Raw genomic sequence first — 27,948 nt, forward strand, 5'->3', positions numbered from 1 at the left:
GATTGCACTTGACCAGTCAATTGCTATTTCGCCAGAATCAAAGATCGTATTGAACAGGACGTGTAGATATGGCAAAAGTAACTTAACAAATCGCTCTGATATACGAATTCATTACTTATAGGTGCACAAGAAAAGAGTTTTTCAAAGTAGTCCTGCTATTAGTTTGCTTGTATTGCCGGCGGGATGTTATTATTGACTGTACTATTGCGTCTAATTGCTGACCAAAACAACTTGGAATTTGTGAGATTAATGGGGACAGATGCAACGCGCAATAATATATATAGTGAATATTAATACCAATAGCAGTGTCGAAATGGATTATAAGTACGCCCTCTCAGTATCGACGAACACTTCTTCTACTCCTTTCGTATTCTTCGTTCACATCCCCGATATTGATATCTGTATTCGTCCTTCAATAAAAAATAATATTTTCAATAGATTTCCTATAATAATTCCGGGTGATAGAGGGTTAATGGGGTAATAACAACTGATGGTAAGATAACTTTTGTTATACCGCAGGTGAGGGGAGTGCGAACAGCTTGATTCATCTCATCCATATTAAATTACTAATGTGTGTGCCTGATAATCAAACACAACCAGTGGTGATTCATGTAAACACTTTGGTTGCACCTGATACGATAATAACACGATCATATGACCAAAACTGACAAGCATGAAAACAAGGTTCGCCTATGTCACTGTAGTTCTGTTCAAGTGGGAAAAATGGCTGTCACTGTTCTGTGTTTATTGGCTATTCTGGCGGTATCACCAGGTAGGGTAACATTAAACGATGATTATTTGAATACGAAGATTATTCCCAAGTTAATGAATTATTCCAGCGTTTATTTTAATCAGTTCAATTTATTTTGTGTTGCACTGGACGTATATGATCCAATTGTGTCGCAATTTAACCATTTAAGACACTGCGTGTCAGACAACCACGTGACACTGACAATGGCTCACGTAGTTCAAAAATGTTCAATTCCATTATGAATCGGTTAATGCTTAAACTAATAGATCACATATGTAGCGAATCAAAATATTGCTCATAACAATGGGAAAAGGTTGGCTATTTTTGTGCCCTCAGTGGACTTTCGAATTTGCATATTACACAGAAAGAATTCATTAGGTATCTACCGAGCTGTTGGATAAATATTCAGTCGTGACATTGTCCATTATACTGTATACGTAATATCAAAGTGTGCATATTGATTTGATTTATCGTAAACGTAATCTTCAAACTAATATTTCATTGATGACACCTGGATTACGCAAATGCACATGCACTTCTAAATTATTAGTACATGCCAGTAGTTGGAATTTATTTAAACTCAGCATTCAATCAGACCCAGAATTCCGTGCGTTTCACTAATATTGGTGACTAGGGAGGTGCCAGAATCCTTTACTCTATGTTTTTTTTATTCCATAAAACCCTGCAAATAGAAGTGTGCATGGAATCATGAGAAGAAACGGTGTGCATTGCAGTGTGCTAACTGTCATAAAAGGTGATTGGCCGATCATACTTGTTTACAACTATGGAAAGACAATTGGAATCTACCAGGTGTGTTTGTGATTTACATAACAAAGGATGTTTACGATCTACTGAATTGGCTACGTAAGTCATTGTGAGACCTGTTTTAAAGTGACGTATTTTGGGAAACTTGTCCTAATATATAATATCATAGAACACTATGTTAAAACAATTGCATTTTTAACACTTTTTGAAACTCCGAGTTTTGAAAATAATTTAGGACAGTATTAAATAACCCACCATTTACAATATATGATATTTCAGTCTATAATCACCAGGCAACAACTTGAGATATAGCATAATATCTCTAGCATGCATATAAAGTTTACAAATTATAATCATACCGATAATTGTTTCACGTCATCAAATCTAAATATTTGTTTGCCTACAGTGACTAGGTCATCTTCGATGTGATTGCTGAGCATGCTTCTGCAACCAAAACCACTTCTAGAAAATAAAACGTAACTACATACTTCTGTGGAAATGAACACAAAATGTACGTATACACATAATTCTACACTAAATATTGTGTTTTAAAAAGGTGAGCACACATTTTTAACGGACCGCTTAGCTATATCAATGATGCTGGGCCCGATATCTGGAGTCTGTCTGAATGTATGGATATTAGTCTTTTTTAAAAACTGGTTAACTTGAATTTTGTTGTGTAGCTGCCTCGATTGATGTAGTTGGAAATCTGTTTATAAAAAGTCGACACAGAGCCCATTATTTATTAGCGTACTTGTACTCCTGTTGTCACAACTTTCCCACAGTGCAGAAGTAAGATTAACGAGATGTGTCCTAGAAAAGTGTATAGACTGGCACACATGGACAAATCGTTGTTTTTTCATTTCTGCATAATTACCGATTATAAAAAAAATATTCTAAAGTTGTAAAAATTAACAAAACTAGACTATATTTGGAAATCACAAATCACGACAGGGTGGTAAATTCTGCCTCATATTCCCTGTCCAATAAATGTCAAAAATGTGGGTACTGATCAGTGAACATGGGCGGTATTACTGAGAGCAGATAGTTGAGAGCATATGCCACTTTATACCAGGTCACTACGTAACACACACTCAGACCACATGTTCACTTTGTGCCATATGTACACTTCGTCGTGACGTACTTCTACCACAGATCCTCATCCAAGGTCCCTTCATACAACATATGAAATATAATTGATATTTAAGAAAGAGGATATCATTTATTGAGAGTATGTACATAGGTGATATACAATTCGAAATGGTATTTTGCAAATGAATGCAAGTTGTTCATTGCGAATATTTGACATATAATATCTTATTTTGTGGATTTGGTGCTGTGTGCGATTGAAGTTCGCACCATAATGACCATGGCTCGGTATATTCATTTGAGAATGTGCATCTATACCCTCAGCTCACTCACCAAGTAATTGATGTTTGCCCAAATAACGTCGCTTGGGAGTCGGATGTCATGACAACAGACTTATTAAAAAAAGTATTCTATTTGCCCAAACCTTATGCAACTCATAATATTTTCTTCAAAGAGGCACAGAGTATGTTTGACGTGGTAGTTGTCCTTGTAAAACAGGTGGAATTGCTACTTTCTGGTCGAAAATCTTTTATTGGTATATCAATATTATTACTTCTGTATGTTTCTAAGCATAACATGATTTTCTTAAGTGAAAACATGGGTTTTAAACTCAGTCTACAGCAATTTTATTTTTGTGTATTTTAAAACGAGGCACCTAATTAGCTTTCATATGCATACACAAATACCCCTGATGACGTATGAAGGGCAGCTTGCATTGCCGATACGTGTATGTATATAAGGTACATTTCTTATTGAATTGTCTCATCTTTGACTAAATTGCCACTTATGTACTTGTTCCTCGGGAAAGTGTGGACAATAATAAACACATATTATCAAGTTTATTTATATGGATAAGTTAAATATGTGTCCTTTTTGGCGCAGCTGCTCGCCGCGATCAACGACGTACTACAATTATAGACAATGTTATGGTGATCGATGAAGTCGGTTGAAGTCAGTGTGAAGTGCCGACATCTATTGCCCATGGAACTCTCCGCGATATCTATGTCTATGTCGATGTTTTTCAAGTTTGACAAAATCTAGTTTGACGTCTGGCGTCTTCTAGTTATTTGTCGGGTCGGTAAAAAGGAGATTCCAGATTTGTAACAGTTTCATTCACTAGATGACTATAGACGTTTTTTGAATGCATTCCAGAGTCAATAACAAGATTCCAGATGTGTAACAAGTTCAAAAATTTTTCTTTTTTTTCTATTTCCGTTTTCCATTTTTTGGGATTGACAATAAAGTCGATGTATGTACAGTAATAAAATCAATAAAACGTGGTATGTAAGTGCCGGGAAACAATGCTAAAACCTAATTAGTTTTGGATTGAAATTTGAGCATACGAATTGCATAATTTGCATAATCATCACATTTCATAGGAATTTTGTACATAGATGTTCTGGGATACTCCATAAACGTGATTAGTTTAATTTTGAAAAACGTGCATATTGATTATCCAGTTATTATTAGGCAATTTCTGATATCTATGGCTACTTGACGGTATTCTTGTGGGAGAACAAACAGTGTAGTACGTCGACCATTCCTAAATAAGAGGTTTCCCCATTTCGTCAGCATTAACTGTACATCTGCATTCTCATTTCTTCTTTATTCAATGTTAAGGCGCATGTTGTGTATGAGATAATAGATGACTTTCCCTATTGTAGGGTCTTGCTGTTGATGATGTTGCCATTCTTTCACGGCGATAGATGGAGGTAAACAGGATCCAAAAAGATCTTTACAAACTGACTCAACTAGTGGGATTAACTGTCTTAGAGCTTTCTGTAATTTTCTCGACTGACTTGTGCTGTTCACCATGTACTGGACTGACTTGTGCTGTTCACCATGTACTGGACTGACTTGTGCTGCTCACCATGTACTGGACTGACTTGTGCTGTTCACCATGTACTGGACTGACTTGTGCTGTTCACCATGTACTGGACTGACTTGTGCTGTTCACCATGTACTGGACTGACTTGTGCTGTTCACCATGTACTGGACTGACTTGTGCTGTTCACCATGTACTGGACTGACTTGTGCTGTTCACCATGTACTGGACTGACTTGTGCTGTTCACCATGTACTGGACTGACTTGTGCTGTTCACCATGTACTGGACTGACTTGTGCTGTTCACCATGTACTGGACTGACTTGTGCTGTTCACCATGTACTGGACTGACTTGTGCTGTTCACCATGTACTGGACTGACTTGTGCTGTTCACCATGTACTGGACTGACTTGTGCTGTTCACCATGTACTGGACTGACTTGTGCTGTTCACCATGTACTGGACTGACTTGTGCTGTTCACCATGTACTGGACTGACTTGTGCTGTTCACCATGTACTGGACTGACTTGTGCTGTTCACCATGTACTCGACTGACTTGTGCTGTTCACCATGTACTCGACTGACTTGTGCTGTTCACCATGTACTGGACTGACTTGTGCTGTTCACCATGTACTGGACTGACTTGTGCTGTTCACCATGTACTGGATAGTTTCTTTCTGATTTTTGCTGGCATAAGCAAAAACAAACTTATTATAGCGAGATATTCATCACCAGTAGTAATCTTAGATTTGAAGTCGGCCCTCTTGGGTTCTGATATAATTTCATTATAATTAATTGTAAGGACCTAGGGGTGGTTTATGCCAAATTTGATACTTTTATCTGCCCCGGTAACAGTACTGTTGAAAAATGGCCTAACTAATAGTATTGCACAACGCCGTCATTCCTCTGAATCGTGTCGAGATCTTCGAAGATCGAAAAAGCTCCACATCACATCTATCTTTAGTTCAAAGAGAAAAACAGCATTGCAAAGTAGTTACATTAACATGCAAAATTGTCCTAAATTGGCGGTTCCAATATGTACGCTACCGTGGCTGGTGAATGGTCGCTTTGTATTATGCCGTATATTATCCAGACAGTGTCAAATACTTGGTTTTAGATGCTTTGAAATGCTTTTAAAGTCTTGAAGCGTATAATCAGTTTGTTTGTGTATGGGCGAGAGACGTATCAATTGTTTCTTATAGTGGCAGACTTATTGTTACTGCTAACGTAAAAGGACCAAACACACACGTTGTAATTTTATACTGTAGACATATTTTCAGCTGGTGCTTTCAAATTTGATGTCCTCTCTAAAAACACTTAAAAACAATCAATAATAACCACACATAGTGTGTCAAAATATCTCCTAATCTGGATTGGCATTGTTTTCTGCAAAGATTCTGTACTAAAAGGCCATTGATATGTACAGAGAATCAATTACTACATCATTTATTATTCCGGAGACCGTCAATTGAGAAATACTGAACTGGTATGCTAACATTGAACAGATAAATTTAAAGTCAGTCTCAATAATGTTAAAATGTGCTTGGAGTAAGACGTTGATTCATGAATGTATGTTGCAATACCGGTAAAAAACTTTCAGTGCTTACTTTCATGTGCTGACATCTGTTGTTTTTTATGTCAACATCTCAATGCTTGGAGTTCACTAGACATTGACTTTACACTGAGTCCAGTAAATTCAGTCTGGGTACTACTCTCTGAATTTTCTTTCTTTTCTGATTCGTCGTTCTCTAACACTATGCATATGTCTTCTGCCCTCCTTTTCTCTCTTATCTGAAATATGTTATAACGCTTCACTATGATAGGCTGCGGGTTTCTGTTGTCAACATTATAAAGATTTAATGTCGGACATACTTTTTGACCTACGAGAGAAAATAATAGTGTCAATTAAATTAATGTCAGAGCCTAACGTTAACGGCATTGTACAGGACGACATTGTTCAACCAACACAGCAGTGTCAAATTTATCACATCGACTGTACTCTCTCCAGGTTTAGATCTATACTAAAATATACAAATACTAAAGCATCGTGCAACGAATATTTTAGAAACAAACGTATCACTTATAAAATGAACAGAGCATACTCGTGCGTTATCAAAGTTCTTGTTCTCGAAACACTGCTCAATCCAACCCAGCCACTCGAGGCTTCTTTCTCCGCTCATACGTTTACATTCCTGGCCTTGATTTGTGATGACTGCTGGAAATCTATAAAAATGTATGTATTTTTTATTTGAACACCTCAAAACTGCAAATTTGATGACCAAGATATAGAAGAAGGATGCATACGCCACAGGAAGTGCGGCTTCAGCACAAACCTGTACCATATGGCGCCTTTCTAGCCGATTTTTTCTAAAATAGCGCCCCTCCTGTGTCTTCGTGGTTATGCATGGATCTTGATAATTATTTTTACAAGTTAAATGCAATTCCCTTCACAGGTGTATACTAAAATTGGGCTGCTCCCCCTTAGAAAAAGTACAAAATATGGTAGTTCCCGAAAAAAAGTCTTTGAATTTTCCTTATGCCAATTCTTTCTCTCAAGTACGGCGGTATGCACTGCCTTTGCAACAGTTCTCATTACTCTCTCTGCTTTACCAGACGCATTACAGCTTACATTTCAGTGCACTGAATGACTTTTGCTGTCTTAGACCCCACGGCCTCGTCATATCTTGATGAGTAAGCTCTCGTATGGGTGCTGATATAGATTTATCTATGTGTCTGGTATGAATCTGGCTATGTAATTTGCCATGCCAAGAGAGCTTCTGACTTCCATTATATCCTGTGGTTGTCTGCTGATACTCCCTTAGCGGAGATGGTATGCAAATAGAATGTGATTTCTGACTTGCTGAATTCACATTTCCCTCTGTTGGCAGTAATGTTATTGTCTTTTAGTCTCTGCTTTCAATTTCTCATCATGATCTGTCTGTTCCTTGCAGAATAATATTATGTCATCGGCATTTTTCTAGCAACTGGAATTCCTTGCAGTACATCAGAGATAGCTTCGGAAATATGCCCAAAGCTAAATTTATGCCAAAACAAAGCCTCTTGTAACGAAATAAACCCAAATGTGTGGCAAATGTGGTTATATGTCTTGAATCAGGAGCCAATTCTAATTGATATTATCTCTTGTACAAATCTGTTTTGATGAACACTATAGCACCATTTAAATCAGATCTATTATTGTCTGTATCGGGTGATGCTCTCTTTCTATAGCTATTTCTGGGGCTCTCATGTCAACACGAGTACGAATAGTTTCTTACTTTGCACAGCCAACAATCGGGGAAACCCATGGCGTTGCACCTACAGCCTTTTCTATTATGTCTAACTCTTCCAATTTCTGCAATTCTTTCTCTACTTCATCTCGAACGTGGAATGGAACACTACGATTCTGTTGAGTAACTCGTTTAACTGATTTATCAATATGTAATTTTTCTTTAACCTGTCACATCTTTCCAATGCCCTCAAAGCGATTCACAAAATCATTAACTATTTTCTAAACAGTGGGTACAAGTGTTGTGGTGCGCATTATTCACGATGGATGGCAAAAATACATAAATTCTCAATCAAAAGTTGTTTGGTTAAAAGTGATTTTACAGACATTTCAGCTTCACCTATTACTGGACGTGGTTTTACAACATTACAGCAGCAAGTGTATATTTAGTCACCGTTTCAGACGAAGCCTGAAAAGCGGACAATTAATTCTTATTTAAATTTTCCGTCTGTGACATCTCTAACATTTTCTCACAAATTTTGCAGCAGATATTGATAAAACTTGGCAGGGTGATTAACAAGTCTTTGCCGATTATGCACGTAATATTTGTTTCCAGATCTGAAAATCCTAAGTGGGTCTTTTTCATAATTTTCATCCAAAACTACCTCTCCCTACTGCACTGAGAAAACAACTGAGCATGCTCAGAATGAATAATTAGCTTAGATTGTAATGCTAGGGTTTTTAGTGATGTCATGACCTTGATCAGAATCAGTGACAGATATGATTTACCCTATCAGTTTCCTCTGTCTTTTGATTGACGTTCAAAACAAGACCTACATCAAGAATGTCTTTTAATGACAAATTGTCTAAGTGCCCTCCTTCTTAGCCTTGCTGATGTTATAGATATTATTATTGTTACTTGATCTCTTTGCAAGTTGTCTCAACCATGTATTATAGTGATTGTCGCAAGGTTTCTGTGATGATTTCTGAATACATAAACTTTGCATGCTTTATTTACTTTTGGTATAAAGTTATTATTCAGTGTTTCTAGAGCTTCCTTGAATTCATCACCAAAATCTGGTAGGGTATCAATAAGATGTGCTACCTCATTCCCAGCTGAATGTAATAGTAAAGCACGCTTTCTCTTATAATCATTGATTGCCTGGGCAACCAAGTATGTCTCAAAGCGTTTAACTTATTTTAAGAATGTGCTTTCGTCATGTACTGTGAATGACGGAAATGAGAACAGCACAGTATCCATTTGTCACAGTGCAAGGCCTGCTTATCGCTAATGAGAGGGCACCCACAGAACTCACACTGGACAGGGGGTTCTTCCACTGCTAGTATGAGGTAGACAAGACAATAGTACTGGAAATGAAATACCTCTCAAAATAATCAAAGGAAATAAAGCACAGAAAAATACAATGAATAAAGTCACTAAAATAGGGGATTGCTTAGGGAAGTGTGCATTGGTGATAACTCAAGTTCCAGGATGTATTAATGGACGACAGTCAATGGCTTCTGCTACACAACAACGAAGAAATACAGGAGTCTTGCTTGCAGAGGAACGATGTTATTCTGGAGTGCACCACTGGAAGCAGGAGATCGCAGAGCAGTTCATACAAGTCTCACAGAATGATGGTTGTAGCCTACATCACTTGCCACACAATATCATAGCAGCACACACCAGATACCAAGTTGAAATGAATGACCAAAACTTCCTGAGTCTGTCCAATTTATAGGCATGATTCAGTGACACCACCTGGGTTTCCACATGAGTCAATCAGAATGTGATCTTGCTAGCAGCTGTGTCACGTAGGCAACTCAGTAGATCATAAACATCATTTTTATTCAAATAACAGCACACCTGGTAGATTCCAATTCTTCTTCCAAAGTTGTAAAAACCCTTTGTTATGTAAATTACAAACACACCTGGTAGAACCCACTGTTCTTCAAGAGTTGAAAACAAGTATGACCTGTCAATCACCTTTATGACAGTTATCACAATACACACCGTTTCTTCCCATGATGTAATGCAAACTTCCATTTGCAAGGTTTTAGGTAATATGGCATAATATAAAGGATGCTGACATTGCCCCCTCTGAACATGACACTTTTTTAATCCAACAATCAGCATCAACTGCCAATAAATTTACATTTCTCAAAATTGCAAAACATATTGTAACAGTAATTCTAATTCTCAATCCTGCTTAGGTAGTCTGCACCTATATTGTCTTTACCTTTAATTGATATAATGCAGTAGCTAAAATATTTCAAATATAGGGCTCACCGCATTAACTTGCTGTTTTAACCTACACCAACTCTATTACAATTACTGACCAATGCATCAGCAACCACTTCCGAAGTAATTTTCTTTAACGCTACAGCCTTAGGGTATCGTGAAGCATAGTCTACAACAGTCAAAATGTACCTATGACCTCTCTCAGTTGCTGGACTGACCGGACCAACCAGATCCATAGCTATCATTTGAAATAGAACTTCAATCAAGGGCATATTGCCTAATGGTACCTTGCTAACACGACCCCTATATAAACATAATATAAAGGATGCTGACACCATTGTTCAGAATTAATTCAATATTTTCACATGCAGCGAATCTGCATTACTCTGACGATAGTCTGAATTCTAAGGAATCTGTAAACTCTGACACTGGGAAATGTGTATGGCTGATTTACACACTATGTTCAGTCAATGCTCAACTCAACGATTTATGAAGTAAAACACTTCTGCAGGCATCTCAGGTTTTCTCTAATTTTGCACTGGTTTTTCCTCGTCGCCATGTTGTAAGATCGTAAGACAGAAATTAAACAATGATAGCAGGGGCGGATACAGGATTTGTTTGTATGGGGGGGGGTCAAACTTTAAAATCGCCAGACTAAGTTAATTATTTTTTATATTATACAAAAACAAATTGAATATTTTTTTCAGGGGGGGGGGGGGGTCCGGAATACACAAATAACAATAACATGAATACAAATGTATACACTGGACATTATAGGAACTAGCAGCGTAAACCGATTGCAAGTTTAAGCAATTTTTGGGCCAGTTTATTTTTACAATATTTCTGAGTTTCATTTTTTCATTATTTAGTAAAGAAATCACTGAAACAATTTATTATATCAGTAAAAAAACTTGCCGACCGACGAATGAATTCGAAATGTTCGAAGTTTCAAAAAAAAAACTTCCGGCACTCTTTGCGCCATATGCGATAGATCGGTCTAGAGATCTTCAAAATGGCTGTGTGTCCGGTTGTCATGGAGGCCGTGACGTAAGTGAAAGGCCTCACAACTGACCCCTGGCGTTATTGTTCACATTACCCCGATTCTACAAGACTCACAATAAGGTAAGCTCACTGCACGTATGTTTGTTGTTTTCGTTTACCATTATTGAGCACAAAAACTGTGCTAACAGAGGGGATAACACTTTGTCAATCAGGAAAGTTTCCTCAGGTGTTAGATTTTCTGCAAAAGGCTGGACATCAGACCTGTCAATTTCATACCCAAATGAACTGAATGTGACAAAATGCTTTTGAGTTGGGGAATTTCTGATAGCAAGTTATTTTTTTTCACTAACATATTATGCATTGAGATGATACAATTTGTAAAAAATCTGCTATCCAATAGAAAATTTACTTTTTAGACACCCTTTTCAAGGAAGTCAATATACAAATGAAGCACACTACTAATTTTTTTGATGATCTTTTCTTTACTTATTAACCATACATAGTTGATGTACAATCAATATTTAGGTGTGCCAATGTAAACATATTTATGAGTCGTGTATTTATTGCATTGTAAATGTTACTAAGCGTAGTTTTTCAATAAAATTCAATTAAAATAGACAGAAATAGTTTTTTTGTTTTCTTGAATTTCTTTTTTTGTGTGCTCGCTCTCGTCCCTTCTCTCGCTCCCTCACTACAGTACGGCAACCGAGGTGGCTCAAAATGGCATTTTATAAAACCATTTTTACATTTTATTTACATTTTTTAAAACTAATATTTAATTTATAATCCTTTTTTAAAAAACATTTTAGTCCTAAAATCGATTTTTTATAACTCACTTTCGTTACTGCGCTCTGTTTTTATTTCAAAAAACAATTGGTAAAATCCATTTTCGTTTTTAAAATCCATTTTCGTTTTTAAAATCAGTTTTCAATTTTCAATTTTTTTGTTTTCAAATTGAATTGTATTTTAAAAATTAGAAATGGATTTTCACAATGAAAACAGATTTTAAAATTTTTAATTTAATTTAAAAAGCTTCAAGATGGCTGCGTGTCCGGTTGTCATAGAGTCCGTGACGTTAGTGAAAGGCCTCACAACTGACCCCTGGCGTAATTGTAGATAAAGTGCAAATTCTTATATATATAGTTGTTCTTGCTTTTTAGACTTGCTACAATAAGGTTAGTGTCTGTGAAGTTTTTGTTGGCGATATAAACTTATTGAAAGTACATATTTACCCCGCTTCTACAAGTCTCACAATAAGGTGAGCTCATTGCACGTATGTTTGTTGTTTTTGTTTACCATTATTGAGCACAAGAACTGCGCAAAGAGAAGGGAAAACAGTATGACAATCAGGGAAGTTTCCTCAAATGTTAGATTTTCTGCAAGGGCTGGACATCAGACCTGTCAATTTAATACCCAAATGAACTGAATGTAATAAAATGCTTTGGAGTTGGGGTATTTCTGATAGCAAATTATTTATTTTTTTCACTCACATATTTTACATTGAGATGATACAATTTTTAAAAAATCTGCTATCCAATAAAAAGAAAATTTACTTTTTAGACACCTTTTTCAGGAAAGTTTATGTACATATGAAGCGCAATACTAATTTGTTTTATGATCTTTTCGTTACTTATTAACCATACATAGTTGATGTACGGTCCGTATTTAGGTGTGCCAATGTAAACATATTTATGAGTCGTGTATTTATTGCATTGTAAATGTTACTGAGAGTAATTTTTCAATAAAATTCAATTAAAATAGACGGAAATAGTTTTTTTGTTTTCTTCAATTTCTTTTTTTGTGCTCGCTCTCGTCCCTTCTCCCGCTCCCTCACTACAGTACGGCAACCGAGGTGGCTCAAAATGGCATTTCATAAAACCATTTTTACATTTTATTTACATTTTTTAAAACTAATATTTAATTTATAATCCTTTTTTAAAAAACATTTTAGTCCTAAAATCGATTTTTTATAACTCACTTTCGTTACTGCGCTCTGTTTTTATTTCAAAAAACAATTGGTAAAATCCATTTTCGTTTTTAAAATCCATTTTCGTTTTTAAAATCAGTTTTCAATTTTCAATTTTTTTGTTTTCAAATTGAATTGTATTTTAAAAATTAGAAATGGATTTTCACAATGAAAACAGATTTTAAAATTTTTAATTTAATTTAAAAAGCTTCAAGATGGCTGCGTGTCCGGTTGTCATAGAGTCCGTGACGTTAGTGAAAGGCCTCACAACTGACCCCTGGCGTAATTGTAGATAAAGTGCAAATTCTTATATATATAGTTGTTCTTGCTTTTTAGACTTGCTACAATAAGGTTAGTGTCTGTGAAGTTTTTGTTGGCGATATAAACTTATTGAAAGTACATATTTACCCCGCTTCTACAAGTCTCACAATAAGGTGAGCTCATTGCACGTATGTTTGTTGTTTTTGTTTACCATTATTGAGCACAAGAACTGCGCAAAGAGAAGGGAAAACAGTATGACAATCAGGGAAGTTTCCTCAAATGTTAGATTTTCTGCAAGGGCTGGACATCAGACCTGTCAATTTAATACCCAAATGAACTGAATGTAATAAAATGCTTTGGAGTTGGGGTATTTCTGATAGCAAATTATTTATTTTTTTCACTCACATATTTTACATTGAGATGATACAATTTTTAAAAAATCTGCTATCCAATAAAAAGAAAATTTACTTTTTAGACACCTTTTTCAGGAAAGTTTATGTACATATGAAGCGCGATACTAATTTGTTTTATGATCTTTTCGTTACTTATTAACCATACATAGTTGATGTACGGTCCGTATTTAGGTGTGCCAATGTAAACATATTTATGAGTCGTGTATTTATTGCATTGTAAATGTTACTGAGAGTAATTTTTCAATAAAATTCAATTAAAATAGACGGAAATAGTTTTTTTGTTTTCTTCAATTTCTTTTTTTGTGCTCGCTCTCGTCCCTTCTCCCGCTCCCACACTACAGTACGGCAACCGAGGTGGCTCAAAATGGCATTTCATAAAACCATTTTTACATTTTATTTACATTTTTTAAAACTAATATTTAATTTATAATCCTTTTTTAAAAAACAATTTTGGTCATAAAATCGATTTTTTATAACTCACTTTCGTTATTGCGTTCTGTTTTTATTTCAAAAACCAATTGGTAAAATCCATTTTCGTTTTTAAAATCCATTTTCGTTTTTAAAATCAGTTTTCAATTTTCAAATTTTTTGTTTTCAAATTGAATTGTATTTTAAAAATTAGAAATGGATTTTCACAATGAAAACAGATTTTAAAATTTTTAATTTAATTTAAAAAGCTTCAAGATGGCTGCGTGTCCGGTTGTCATAGAGTCCGTGACGTTAGTGAAAGGCCTCACAACTGACCCCTGGCGTAATTGTAGATAAAGTGCAAATTCTTATATATATAGTTGTTCTTGCTTTTTAGACTTGCTACAATAAGGTTAGTGTCTGTGAAGTTTTTGTTGGCGATGTAAACTTATTGAAAGTACATATTTACCCCGCTTCTACAAGTCTCACAATAAGGTGAGCTCACTGCACGTATGTTTGTTGTTTTCGTTTACCATTATTGAGCACAAGAACTGCGCAAAGAGAAGGGAAAACAGTATGGCAATCAGGGAAGTTTCCTCAAATGTTAGATTTTCTGCAAGGGCTGGACATCAGACCTGTCAATTTAATACCCAAATGAACTGAATGTAATAAAATGCTTTGGAGTTGGGGTATTTCTGATAGCAAATTATTTATTTTTTTCACTCACATATTTTACATTGAGATGATACAATTTTTAAAAAATCTGCTATCCAATAAAAAGAAAATTTACTTTTTAGACACCTTTTTCAGGAAAGTTTATGTACATATGAAGCGCAATACTAATTTGTTTTATGATCTTTTTGTTACTTATTAACCATACATAGTTGATGTACGGTCCGTATTTAGGTGTGCCAATGTAAACATATTTATGAGTCGTGTATTTATTGCATTGTAAATGTTACTGAGAGTAATTTTTCAATAAAATTCAATTAAAATAGACGGAAATAGTTTTTTTGTTTTCTTCAATTTCTTTTTTTGTGCTCGCTCTCGTCCCTTCTCCCGCTCCCACACTACAGTACGGCAACCGAGGTGGCTCAAAATGGCATTTCATAAAACCATTTTTACATTTTATTTACATTTTTTAAAACTAATATTTAATTTATAATCCTTTTTTAAAAAACAATTTTGGTCATAAAATCGATTTTTTATAACTCACTTTCGTTATTGCGTTCTGTTTTTATTTCAAAAACCAATTGGTAAAATCCATTTTCGTTTTTAAAATCCATTTTCGTTTTTAAAATCAGTTTTCAATTTTCAATTTTTTTGTTTTCAAATTGAATTGTATTTTAAAAATTAGAAATGGATTTTCACAATGAAAACAGATTTTAAAATTTTTAATTTAATTTAAAAAGCTTCAAGATGGCTGCGTGTCCGGTTGTCATAGAGTCCGTGACGTTAGTGAAAGGCCTCACAACTGACCCCTGGCGTAATTGTAGATAAAGTGCAAATTCTTATATATATAGTTGTTCTTGCTTTTTAGACTTGCTACAATAAGGTTAGTGTCTGTGAAGTTTTTGTTGGCGATGTAAACTTATTGAAAGTACATATTTACCCCGCTTCTACAAGTCTCACAATAAGGTGAGCTCACTGCACGTATGTTTGTTGTTTTCGTTTACCATTATTGAGCACAAGAACTGCGCAAAGAGAAGGGAAAACAGTATGGCAATCAGGGAAGTTTCCTCAAATGTTAGATTTTCTGCAAGGGCTGGACATCAGACCTGTCAATTTAATACCCAAATGAACTGAATGTAATAAAATGCTTTGGAGTTGGGGTATTTCTGATAGCAAATTATTTATTTTTTTCACTCACATATTTTACATTGAGATGATACAATTTTTAAAAAATCTGCTATCCAATAAAAAGAAAATTTACTTTTTAGACACCTTTTTCAGGAAAGTTTATGTACATATGAAGCGCAATACTAATTTGTTTTATGATCTTTTTGTTACTTATTAACCATACATAGTTGATGTACGGTCCGTATTTAGGTGTGCCAATGTAAACATATTTATGAGTCGTGTATTTATTGCATTGTAAATGTTACTGAGAGTAATTTTTCAATAAAATTCAATTAAAATAGACGGAAATAGTTTTTTTGTTTTCTTCAATTTCTTTTTTTGTGCTCGCTCTCGTCCCTTCTCCCGCTCCCACACTACAGTACGGCAACCGAGGTGGCTCAAAATGGCATTTCATAAAACCATTTTTACATTTTATTTACATTTTTTAAAACTAATATTTAATTTATAATCCTTTTTTAAAAAACAATTTTGGTCATAAAATCGATTTTTTATAACTCACTTTCGTTATTGCGTTCTGTTTTTATTTCAAAAACCAATTGGTAAAATCCATTTTCGTTTTTAAAATCCATTTTCGTTTTTAAAATCAGTTTTCAATTTTCAAATTTTTCGTTTTCAAATTGAATTGTATTTTAAAAATTGGAAATGGATTTTCACAATGAAAACAGATTTTAAAAATTTTAATTTAATTTAAGAAGCTTCAAGATCGCTGCGTGTCCGGTTGTCATGGAGTCCGTGACGTTAGTGAAAGGCCTCACAACTGACCCCTGGCGTAATTGTAGATAAAGTGCAAATTCTTATATATATAGTTGTTCTTGCTTTTTAGACTTGCTACAATAAGGTTAGTGTCTGTGAAGTTTTTGTTGGCGATACAAACTTATTGAAAGTACATATTTACCCCGCTTCTACAAGTCTCACAATAAGGTGAGCTCACTGCACGTATGTTTGTTGTTTTCGTTTACCATTATTGAGCACAAGAACTGCGCAAAGAGAAGGGAAAACAGTATGGCAATCAGGGAAGTTTCCTCAAATGTTAGATTTTCTGCAAGGGCTGGACATCAGACCTGTCAATTTAATACCCAAATGAACTGAATGTAATAAAATGCTTTGGAGTTGGGGTATTTCTGATAGCAAATTATTTATTTTTTTCACTCACATATTTTACATTGAGATGATACAATTTTTAAAAAATCTGCTATCCAATAAAAAGAAAATTTACTTTTTAGACACCTTTTTCAGGAAAGTTTATGTACATATGAAGCGCAATACTAATTTGTTTTATGATCTTTTCGTTACTTATTAACCATACATAGTTGATGTACGGTCCGTATTTAGGTGTGCCAATGTAAACATATTTATGAGTCGTGTATTTATTGCATTGTAAATGTTACTGAGAGTAATTTTTCAATAAAATTCAATTAAAATAGACGGAAATAGTTTTTTTGTTTTCTTCAATTTCTTTTTTTGTGCTCGCTCTCGTCCCTTCTCCCGCTCCCACACTACAGTACGGCAACCGAGGTGGCTCAAAATGGCATTTCATAAAACCATTTTTACATTTTATTTACATTTTTTAAAACTAATATTTAATTTATAATCCTTTTTTAAAAAACAATTTTGGTCATAAAATCGATTTTTTATAACTCACTTTCGTTATTGCGTTCTGTTTTTATTTCAAAAACCAATTGGTAAAATCCATTTTCGTTTTTAAAATCCATTTTCGTTTTTAAAATCAGTTTTCAATTTTCAAATTTTTCGTTTTCAAATTGAATTGTATTTTAAAAATTGGAAATGGATTTTCACAATGAAAACAGATTTTAAAAATTTTAATTTAATTTAAGAAGCTTCAAGATCGCTGCGTGTCCGGTTGTCATGGAGTCCGTGACGTTAGTGAAAGGCCTCACAACTGACCCCTGGCGTAATTGTAGATAAAGTGCAAATTCTTATATATATAGTTGTTCTTGCTTTTAGACTTGCTACAATAAAGTTAGTGTCTGAGAAGTTTTTGTTGGAGATATAAACTTATTGTAAGTACATATTTACCCCGCTTCTACAAGTCTCACAATAAGGTGAGCTCACTGCACGTATGTTTGTTGTTTTCGTTTACCATCATTGAGCACAAGAACTGCGCAAAGAGAAGGGAAAACAGTATGGCAATCAGGGAAGTTTCCTCAAATGTTAGATTTTCTGCAAGGGCTGGACATCAGACCTGTCAATTTAATACCCAAATGAACTGAATGTAACAAAATGCTTTGGAGTTGGGGTATTTCTGATAGCAAATTATTTATTTTTTTTCACTCACATATTTTACATTGAGATGATACAATTTTTAAAAAATCTGCTATCCAATAAAAAGAAAATTTACTTTTTAGACACCTTTTTCAGGAAAGTTAATGTACATATGAAGCGCAATACTAATTTGTTTTATGATCTTTTCGTTACTTATTAACCATACATAGTTGATGTACGATCCGTATTTAGGTGTGCCAATGTAAACATATTTAGGAGTCGTGTATTTATTGCATTGTAAATGTTACTGGGCGTAGTTTTTCAATAAAATTCAATTAAAATAGATGGAAATATTTTTTTTAAACCCACTTTCGTTACTGCGCTGTGTTTTTATTTAAAATACCAGTTGGTAAAATTCATTTTCGTTTTTAAAATTGTTGTAAACTCTTTTCTAAACTACCAGTAAAATATAGATTATTTGCTCTCGTGTTATTTTTACGTAAACTGGTTAACATTGACAGTTTTAAATACTATTATCATATTAATCTATATGTTGTTTAGGTTTTTCAAGACATATATAAGAAAGAATACAATGTATACAAAACCATCTTTACTTCCTATCCTTGTGTTTTCCGTCACGTGCATCTGTGTACTGCAAGCTGGACCTATTCAAGGTAGAATTTAATCACACAAAGGAAATCATGTTACAAATAATAATTGTCATAATTTGCATATATGACGCTAAATGTGTAAAACATTCTTAAGCTGCAATATCTGAGCTATAAAATTATCATCTGAATAATTAAAGATAATATTGTATATTAATTGTTCATCTTTTAAAGTTTATATTAGGGAAAAAATATGATGAGTTCTCCATTCGTTAACAGATTCAACCCTCCAAAAGGATGGAATGTGTCCAGTTGTGTACATGTTTTCCAATGAAGCATGTGAAAAAGCTTGTAGACATGATTTTGATTGTGAAGATAAGAAGAAATGTTGCAGTAATGGATGTGGCCAGCTTTGTAAGGACCCTTTGTTTACAGATACGAATGAATTGTCAGTAACAGGTTCGTTTCTGGGTTTGTCTTTGTTGATGAGTGTAAATTATGCATCATCCACTTGATCCCACACTCTGTGTATATGTGCGTACATGAAATGGTTTTGTAAAACTTTCTCTGATTTGATTATATGAGGAAGATTGACAAATACAATGAGATGACATATGACATCCTTCCTACTTAACAAACATGCTACTAATTTCACTATCTACTATCATCAGCCCAAGTCACATGGAAACATATTGATTTCCCACTAACGCATATTACGAACATATTGACATGGTTAATAGTTATATAGTTATATGCATATGTCACATGACTAGCTAATATTTGTTATCCCAATCTGTGCTGAATAACTGATAACAGGTTATGCGTATATACAATAAATCTCCCAGAATTATATATGTGCATACTCAATGGGGTCAAATGGCTAGATACCAGTTTATCCAAATCACTTTATCAATTTGCATATTTTCAAGTTAGCAGTAAATCTATTGATCAATTGTTCAGTCATTTAAACTATCGATAACACAATAATAAATGTTATTGAGTGAGATTTTATCAAAATTTTATTTTTCAGGAACTGAATATAATTTCATTTTGACGTCACAGAATGGTATTCTCCAAAATGAGTCAAATACGCATGGTATGTGTTACATTTTTTTTACCGTGAATAATTTGTTTTTATAATAATCAGCAATATGTCATCCCTGCGAGACAATACATTTTTGGGATCTAAACCATATAGATTCGTCATTCCTTGTTTGTAATGAAATATAATTTAAAAACAGTACTGAAGTTGCATTGTCGTTTCCCTGTTGCAAGTTGGTTTGTACAGCCAGGTTGAATCTTAACTTCAGTTCAAGTTCTTGGGGCATTCTTTCCTCCCTGTAGCTACTGTACATGTGTTAACTGATGGAATGTGCCAACGTTTGTGTTTACTAATTCGTCATAATTCATCTCTTAACTTCAATCTGCAGAAATTGTTTTTGGAACAAATAAGGGTACATGCAATTGGACAGTTGGTTGATCAGTCTGTTGATTGTTGATTAATTTATTGACATAACATCAAAATTCATAGATAATTTTTATTTTCTAGGAACAGATTATAAGGTCATTTCAGCATCACAGAATAGTATGCCTTATAATGAGTCAAATACTACTGGTACGTCTTACAGTTATGTTGTATTGTTTGCGGTTCTAAAACGGCAATATAGTTTTCAATCTGTGGACACAAACACATTTCAAATACAGATATATGTATTTAGTTTTATAAGTATAATGAAATGAAACATTTTGATTGATTTGTGGTTGGATTGTTTTGAAATGTTCATTAGTGTTCACATTCATGCCACTCTATTTAAAACACGAGTGATCCCTTATTTGTAATGAACATAATTAAACTCCACTGACTTGGCATTAGCGTTTTCTTTTTTCCATATTTGTTTGGGGAATTTGTAAATTATGGTAACTCTCCTAATGCTTGGACCTTCCATCATCCCCATAGTTACTTTCCATTTGTTAATTATTATAATGTTCAAACAATTGTAATCACCAAATCGTCCTTACTCATTTCGATTTACAGAAACTATTTATGGAGCAAATCAAGTCTATGACGATAGTTATGATGATGGTAAGCTTTGGTGTGGCTTTTAGTTAAAGCAATGTTGTGACAATAATTATATTGTAATCAGCATTAATATACTATCTTGACATTTGAAAAAAATAATCAATGTTTTCTCACAATCTATAAATCTAAAATTCAAAATGGTAAGGTTGATTGGATTCGACAATATTTTGTATGTTTTGATTATAATTTATGTCTTCTAGTTTCTCTTTCATTTTATTTCACAGATAAGGATGCTTGGAAATACATTCTGTACGCAGTTGTGTGTATTATAATAATTGCATTAATGATATTTGCTTTGTCTAAAGGACATTATGAATTGGCCTCGGAATTATTCAAATGTTTATGTGATGTCAGTGACATTTTCAGTGAATAATGCACCATTTGAGGATAACCAATTTCAATCTGTAACTATAATAGTTACAGTATCCCCTCGCTAAGTCGCGGGTGTCAGGGTCCAAACAAAAACCGCGACTTATCGAGGACCGCGTCTTAGCGAGGTTCTTGGGAAAGTGGTTATTTATTCAAACATAGGCGCAGAAAAAAAACAATCAACACCTTATATCACACAGGAAAAGGTTGTCATTGATCCTATACATGTACATGTAATTGTGAATAAAGATAAAAGAACTTATTGATTGTTGTAAAACAATCCAAAGTAGGAAACAACGGCAGGCAAGCATAACCCATTTTTGTTAAGTAACTGTTGCTCGGTTTAATAGATGAACAAACACTGAATATTTAATGTAAACACTGATAACAATTTTCATTGTAGTCGCCATTTCGCACCTTTTTATTCACAATTACAAGATCAGATACTTTCATTATTCCATTTCGGACAAAGTCCTCTATATAGACAGATTTCCCTCCAATCAATATTTTTCGTTATTCCATATGATTTGTTCTTTACCTTGTTTACATATTTTAAATTTTTCCATAGTCTCTGTGACAAATTCACTCAGTTTCGGCATGACGCTAGTACTATAATTGAACCTGAAGATCATCCAACCCCCACTGGTTCAAGGTGCTTGTCTAGAAAGTGTCCAGGGATGGTTAAAGGGTCTAAATAATGTTTGGTCCAAAGGATCTTTTGTTGTTTTTTAATGATATACAGGTACAGCATAGCCAGACCTCCCTGGCCCACGCCTCCCATCATTGTACTTCTAGCTATTTTGTCTTTGCCTTCCCACAGAAATTCATACATAATTTTTTGCATTTCTTGAATAGTCTGTTTTTTCGGGGTAATTGAATTTAGATATTTCAAACGTATTGTTAATTTGTACAATTAAGTATTACTTTGTAGTGAAGCGTGTAAATACAAGTAAACAGAATTTTAGTCTATAGTTATCATGTATATCAGAACGATAGTTTAAACGCATTTATGAAATTGTTAATTGCAAATAGCACTGTACTCATCTACTCATTGTACTAGCATTTGATTTCACAGAATAAATGTCTACCACATATATTAACAATACCAGTTCTCTCAATTTTGAAGTTTTTTTAGTTCAGTGTGGAGCTGTTTATAAAGGTGATTGTTGTCCAGCGCGTCCGTCAACAATACTATTCTCAACTTCTTCTTTCATGGTGAGAACTTCAATTTTTTTATTTTTAGTTAATATTAATATTTTCGAGTTCTTCTTGAAAACTACTATCGTTAACTCAATTCCTTTTATAATGGTGGACCTCTGTGACGAGATATTCAATTATATTTTGGTAATTTTTTGGTAAAAAAGCTATTCGTGTTTTTGTATTAAAAACTACCAGCTCAATTGTTTTGATACATGGCGGACTTCAATCAGATTTGTTCATTTTGTGATGGTATCTTCAATTCTCTATTTTTGTCAAATATTTTTGGGATTTTTGATAAAAAAAAATGTGCCTGCTTCTTCTTCTACTAAAACTACTAGGTCAATTGCCTATTTCGTGGCAATTTTGTCAATTGATACTTAATGTGTAGGTCTCTTGGATGATTGACCTTTTATCAGATTTTATGATGCTAATATCTGGTAAAAAGGATATTTATGACTTATTTGCTCTATTCACAAATTATCTATTAAAACGGCATTATAGAGCAGTAGTCTTTGTGGCTTTGCCTACACCGAAGTAGCATCTACCAATGCTATATCCACGATAACACGAATACGATAATAACACGATCATATGACCTAAACTGATAAGGCATGGCAACAAAGTTCGCCTATGTCACTGTAGTTACCCATTCTATCAAAGTAGGCAAGATGGCTGTCAGCGTTCTGTGTTTATTTGCTATTCTGGCGGTAGCACCAGGTAGGTTAACATTAGACGATAATTATTTGAATATGACGATTATTGCTAACTGATATCTTGAAAGTTAAGTAATTATTCGAGCAGTTATGTATATTTTCATCAGACCTTGTTTTGGTATTGTACTGAACGTATATAGCCTAATGGTGTCGCAAATCAACCATTTAAGAGCACTGCATGTCAGATAACCACGAAATAGCTCACATGGATCAGTAAATGTCTAATTCCAACTGAATCGGTTTATGCTTGAATTAAAAGATCACAGTCGTCACACGGTAACCCTTCCGTCTCATGTACACTGTTTGTGGTGAATCAAAATATTGCTGATAACAATGGGCAAAGGTTGGCTATTGTTTGTGTCATCGCTGGGCTTATGAATCTTGTAGAATTTGCATATTACGAAAAAAGTACATGTTTGTTTTTTTAGAACTGTTGGAAAAGAGATTCAGCCGGGACATTGTCCATTACACTGTACACGTAATATCAATGTGTGCATATTGACCTGAGATATAGCGTAAACTGTAAACACAATTGTTAAACTAAACAGTGTATCGTCGATGAAATCTGAATGCAAGTGTTAAATTATTAGTACGTACCAGTAATTCAAAACGCATAAGCGCGTGTTGTTCAACATTCAAAATCATAAGCGTATTAATAACCTGCATTTTCGGGCGAAGGTACGCACAAATATAATATTTCAGTCCATATTTAGTAAATATTAATATTAGTAAATTTGAGTTCATATAAGGCCATAATCATATTTTCTATATCGTTGACATTGTCTGCAATGCAAGCAAATACGTCATGATATTGTTTCTCAGTACTACTGCTATGTAATCTGGGTAATATACCGAATTTATTTAAACTCAGCATTCAGTCAAACCCAGAATTCAGTGCGTTTCACTGCTATTGGCGACTGGGGAGGTATACCCACCTGGCCATACACCACGCCGTTTGAGTTAGCCGTAGCGGTCACTATGGGTAAAGTAGCCAAGGTACAAGACTCGCAGTTCACCATCACTTTGGGAGATAATTTCTACGAGAGTGGTATTACTGACGTCACTGATAAACGATGGAAGGTAAGGAGAGTGCTGTTCTAGTGTTTAGTCACACCCCCAGTCCAACATGCCATGTCGTGTCGGTGAGCACGCCAATATTAAAGCGGGAGGGTCGTCACCCGCGCACGCGCGAGAATTGAGTCCCAAGCGAAGATAACAACACACGTTAGGACGCAAAGGCTCATGGGTAGGTGCTTGTTTGTAAACAATGACACGCTATGGTCACCTGACGCATGCGTAGGTGACGACTCCCACGCTTTAAGAATATAATACAAATGTGGACATATTACGTAGATATATAACAGCTTGAAACGTTTCTCGTGAACTCAAGGTCGTTCACTGACATTCAACTCAATGAGCGGGATTAATTTTAGCACAATTTGTTGTTTCAAAAATATTACAAAATTATTGATGTAATGTCATCATCATTTTGTGTTTTTCACCATGTACGAACTTCTATTTTCGAAAAAAAATCTGAAAATAAATAACATTCACTAAAATTCCCATCTAATAAATTTCACACCATCATATTATGGTATTATGATCATATATGTAACCGAACGAAATTTTCAAGTTGAGATATAGTAAGACCATTTTACTATAGAAACCAATAGTTAATCGCCATTTTCATGAATTTTAATTTATTTTTTGTACGAGAAGCTTCTTGGTGATCATATATTGCTGTATGAAATGTGTGAACAATATAATCAAATAAAACCCCACTGTGAAATCAGGGATCTGATCCTCTGTTTCAACGGAAACAAACTATTAACCAGTTTTATAGTCACGTGTTTCATTGCGGTATATAAAGCTCAGATTGTTCAACGCTGATTCTCATACATTGATCACAGTCCCTCTATCTATAGATATAGATTTATAGAGGGACTGTGCATTGATATATGTATTGTGTATGATTAATTGGTTGAGTTGTTTACATAAACGACCTTTGACTTTACAGACAACTTACGAGGACATATTTACTGCAGCTTCCCTACACAGACCGTGGTACGTGTGTGCTGGTAATCACGACCACATCGGTAACATATCGGCACAACTAGCATACACAAAGTTTTCCGATAGGTGGTAGGTATGCGCATATACCCTATATAAATGTCTGTGGTGTGAAGTGCCAATCGAACACTGGAGGCGCTAGTATTGCAATTATATCACCTTCAGTACGTTGATATTTAGAGAAGCATTGTATTCTACGCCTTTTTTTTTAATCGGGGTGGCGATATTATTTGTGTGCACATCGCAATTTTGAAGAGGATACTGACATGGTTAATTAGATCAATTAGTCACGTGTATGTCATCTGATTATCTCTTGAAAGGAACTATCCTGACCTATACTACACTAAACGGTTCTCCATACCAAACTCTGAATCTACCTTGCTGATAGTTTTCATTGACACCGTGATACTGACTGGTAACACTGACGACCACACACCTGACTCCATCCTGCCAAGCCCCGAGGATCCTCTTAAGGCTGACGAGCAATGGAAATGGATAGAGGACACACTTAGCAATTCTAAAGAGTAAGTTTATATGTCTAGTAAAGAAGTTAGGCTACACACTAAAAATGCTTTAAAAGTCAAGTTTTTTCAAATTGTGCTTTTTACGTACACCGTAAGATCAGGCCGGGACAGTGCTCCAGAGAATAGAATAGAATAGAATAGAATAGAATAGAATAGAATAGAATAGAATAGAATAGAATAGAATAGAATAGAATAGAATAGAATATACAGTGTGTACGCCCTACAGTAATGTTAGTAGTATTTACAAAGTACAGTTAAATACTGTAAAATACTTTATTTTAGTTGGAATTTATTTGCACTGGAAAGACTTTTTGTATGGAATTTGTATGGAAGTTAACGTTGACTGTAAAATATAGGAAAAAAGGTATATTCGCTGGATTTTATTTTCACTGAATCATTCCTTCAGCAAACTTGAAAATAGCGAAAATATTTATGTATATAAGTATTTTATAGTAATTGCTTTTCGTCATCAAATTTGAGTATTTGTTTCCCCTCAGTGATTACGTCATCGTTGGTGGGCATTACCCAGTGTGGTCCATTGCTGAACACGGCCCTAACAATCTGTTAGTTGCGAAACTCAAACCACTACTGGAGAAGTACAACGTGACAGCATACTTCTGTGGACACGACCACAACATGCAGGTAGTACAACACCACTAGTTTATAAGGCGGTTGTTGCCTCGGCCATGTTTGTTTGAATGTTCTATGAATATAGCATTTGAGCCATATGTTGCTATGCGTAACAGAGGACCCACATTGACAACCACCCCTTTAACAAAGAGGCCAATGTTAAGTATATTGATAAACTGAAGATGGTAGTTGTTTTTCCAGCATATTTATCAATAATGTACTATGCTAATATGCATAAATACATAACCATATTTCAGACCTCACACGCATGTACGAATGATAATTATTTAAACAAGACAGATACTATTTTGTACAAACATAGAAATAGTGCATATAGCAACAGAAATAACTGGTAAAAAAATTGGGGAGCGTTTTTCCATCAAAAGCCGTATCTAGTTTTGCATTGATGTTGAACAATCATAAAGGGAATGACGTCTCGTGAAATGTGATATATAATCTTTTAATGTTGGTAGCAAAATTTCCACTTCTTGTATTGTGACAGTCAAATCGTAATACACATAATACTGGTATTACATTTTTGATAGGTAAACATTTTCATCAATACTAGCTATTAATATCCAATTATTTTTTATAGCATTTCAAGGAAGACAACTCTAGTGTTGAGTATTTTGTGATTGGTGCAGGTGACGTAGTGGACCCCTCAACTAAGCATAAAGATGATGTGCCACCTAGATCACTGAGATATCACTGGGCTGATGTACTTGGATTGGGTGCCTTCGCATACGTAGAAGCCACAAAAGATAGCTTGTCTGTGGCATATTACGAAGCACTGAATGGAAAGAACATCTATACTAGAGTCCTCACTCCACGACACAAATGACAGGCATCATAGTTGTCTACATTTACAGAGATCTTATTATGAGTAACGAACAATAATCTGTAAAATGTTTATGATTTATACACATGTTATACACATGTTGGAATGTTCAGCACACAGCTGGACGCACGACTTATCATGCCTGCGAGTACACGAGTTACCTTCTATCAAGACCCAATAACAATTCAGATACTGTAGAACATGAAGACAATCGGATCAGATCTTTATGCCAGTTATACACATAGTAATTACCATTTTCAAAGATTTTGACTTGTATATTTTGTGGTTCAGTTTATCTAAAAATGTGATTAAAATATAGTTGCTTTGCCCTTTTTTGCGACAAAGCATGTATGTGACGCCAAAATTGTGTAGATGTCCCTTATAACATTAATGTCACAGCAGTACTTCACCACTAGAGGGCGGTTATTATAACTAGACAATATGTCTATGTTACAACATGTTATCTGTCTTCATATGAAAGAAGCAAAAAGAAATTTGGTGAATTATAATTGAACAGTAAAAATAGACTGTGTGTGATATACTAGTGAGTTTGGTCATTAGTGCATGCGTGTGACATGTTTTATTCATTTCATAGGAATTGAAGATATTGTCATGATCTAATAGAGGTCCCCCAAGGTACATAATTTTATATAAAAATTATGAAACCAACTGGCAGAAGGCAGAGAAAAGTAAGGTGCCCTAAAACAACACTGAGGTGAAAAGAAGAGAGGGAAAAAAAAAGTTATTGGGGTAGACATCCCCAAATATAATCACAAAAGGTTAACAGTTTTCAAGAAGAAGTCGTTTGAAAAAAAGAGTTAATGCAGATGACGATGAATGCAATCATCTGTACCAACTGCTCTGACTGTCGTCTTTGTTGAAATAAA

At 34.5% G+C, this 27,948-nt stretch overlaps 1 protein-coding gene across 1 annotated transcript; it reads left to right on the top strand.

Annotated features, from left to right (window-relative positions):
- The first annotated feature begins 648 nt into the window (after positions 1 to 648).
- Positions 649 to 27,425, top strand: LOC100371752 (tartrate-resistant acid phosphatase type 5-like). The gene is made up of 7 exons (XM_085503305.1): positions 649 to 772; positions 1,923 to 2,027; positions 23,871 to 24,079; positions 25,017 to 25,141; positions 25,390 to 25,593; positions 26,091 to 26,235; positions 26,819 to 27,425. The coding sequence occupies exons 2-7, from the start codon at positions 2,015 to 2,017 to the stop codon at positions 27,062 to 27,064; spliced, it is 942 nt and encodes a 313-aa protein (XP_085359431.1). The 5' UTR covers positions 649 to 772; positions 1,923 to 2,014; the 3' UTR covers positions 27,065 to 27,425.
- The last annotated feature ends 523 nt before the right edge of the window (positions 27,426 to 27,948 follow it).

This window comes from Saccoglossus kowalevskii, chromosome 9 (assembly GCF_978046115.1).
Source record: "Saccoglossus kowalevskii chromosome 9, keSacKowa6.1, whole genome shotgun sequence".
In the NCBI taxonomy this organism is placed as follows: domain Eukaryota; kingdom Metazoa; phylum Hemichordata; class Enteropneusta; family Harrimaniidae; genus Saccoglossus; species Saccoglossus kowalevskii.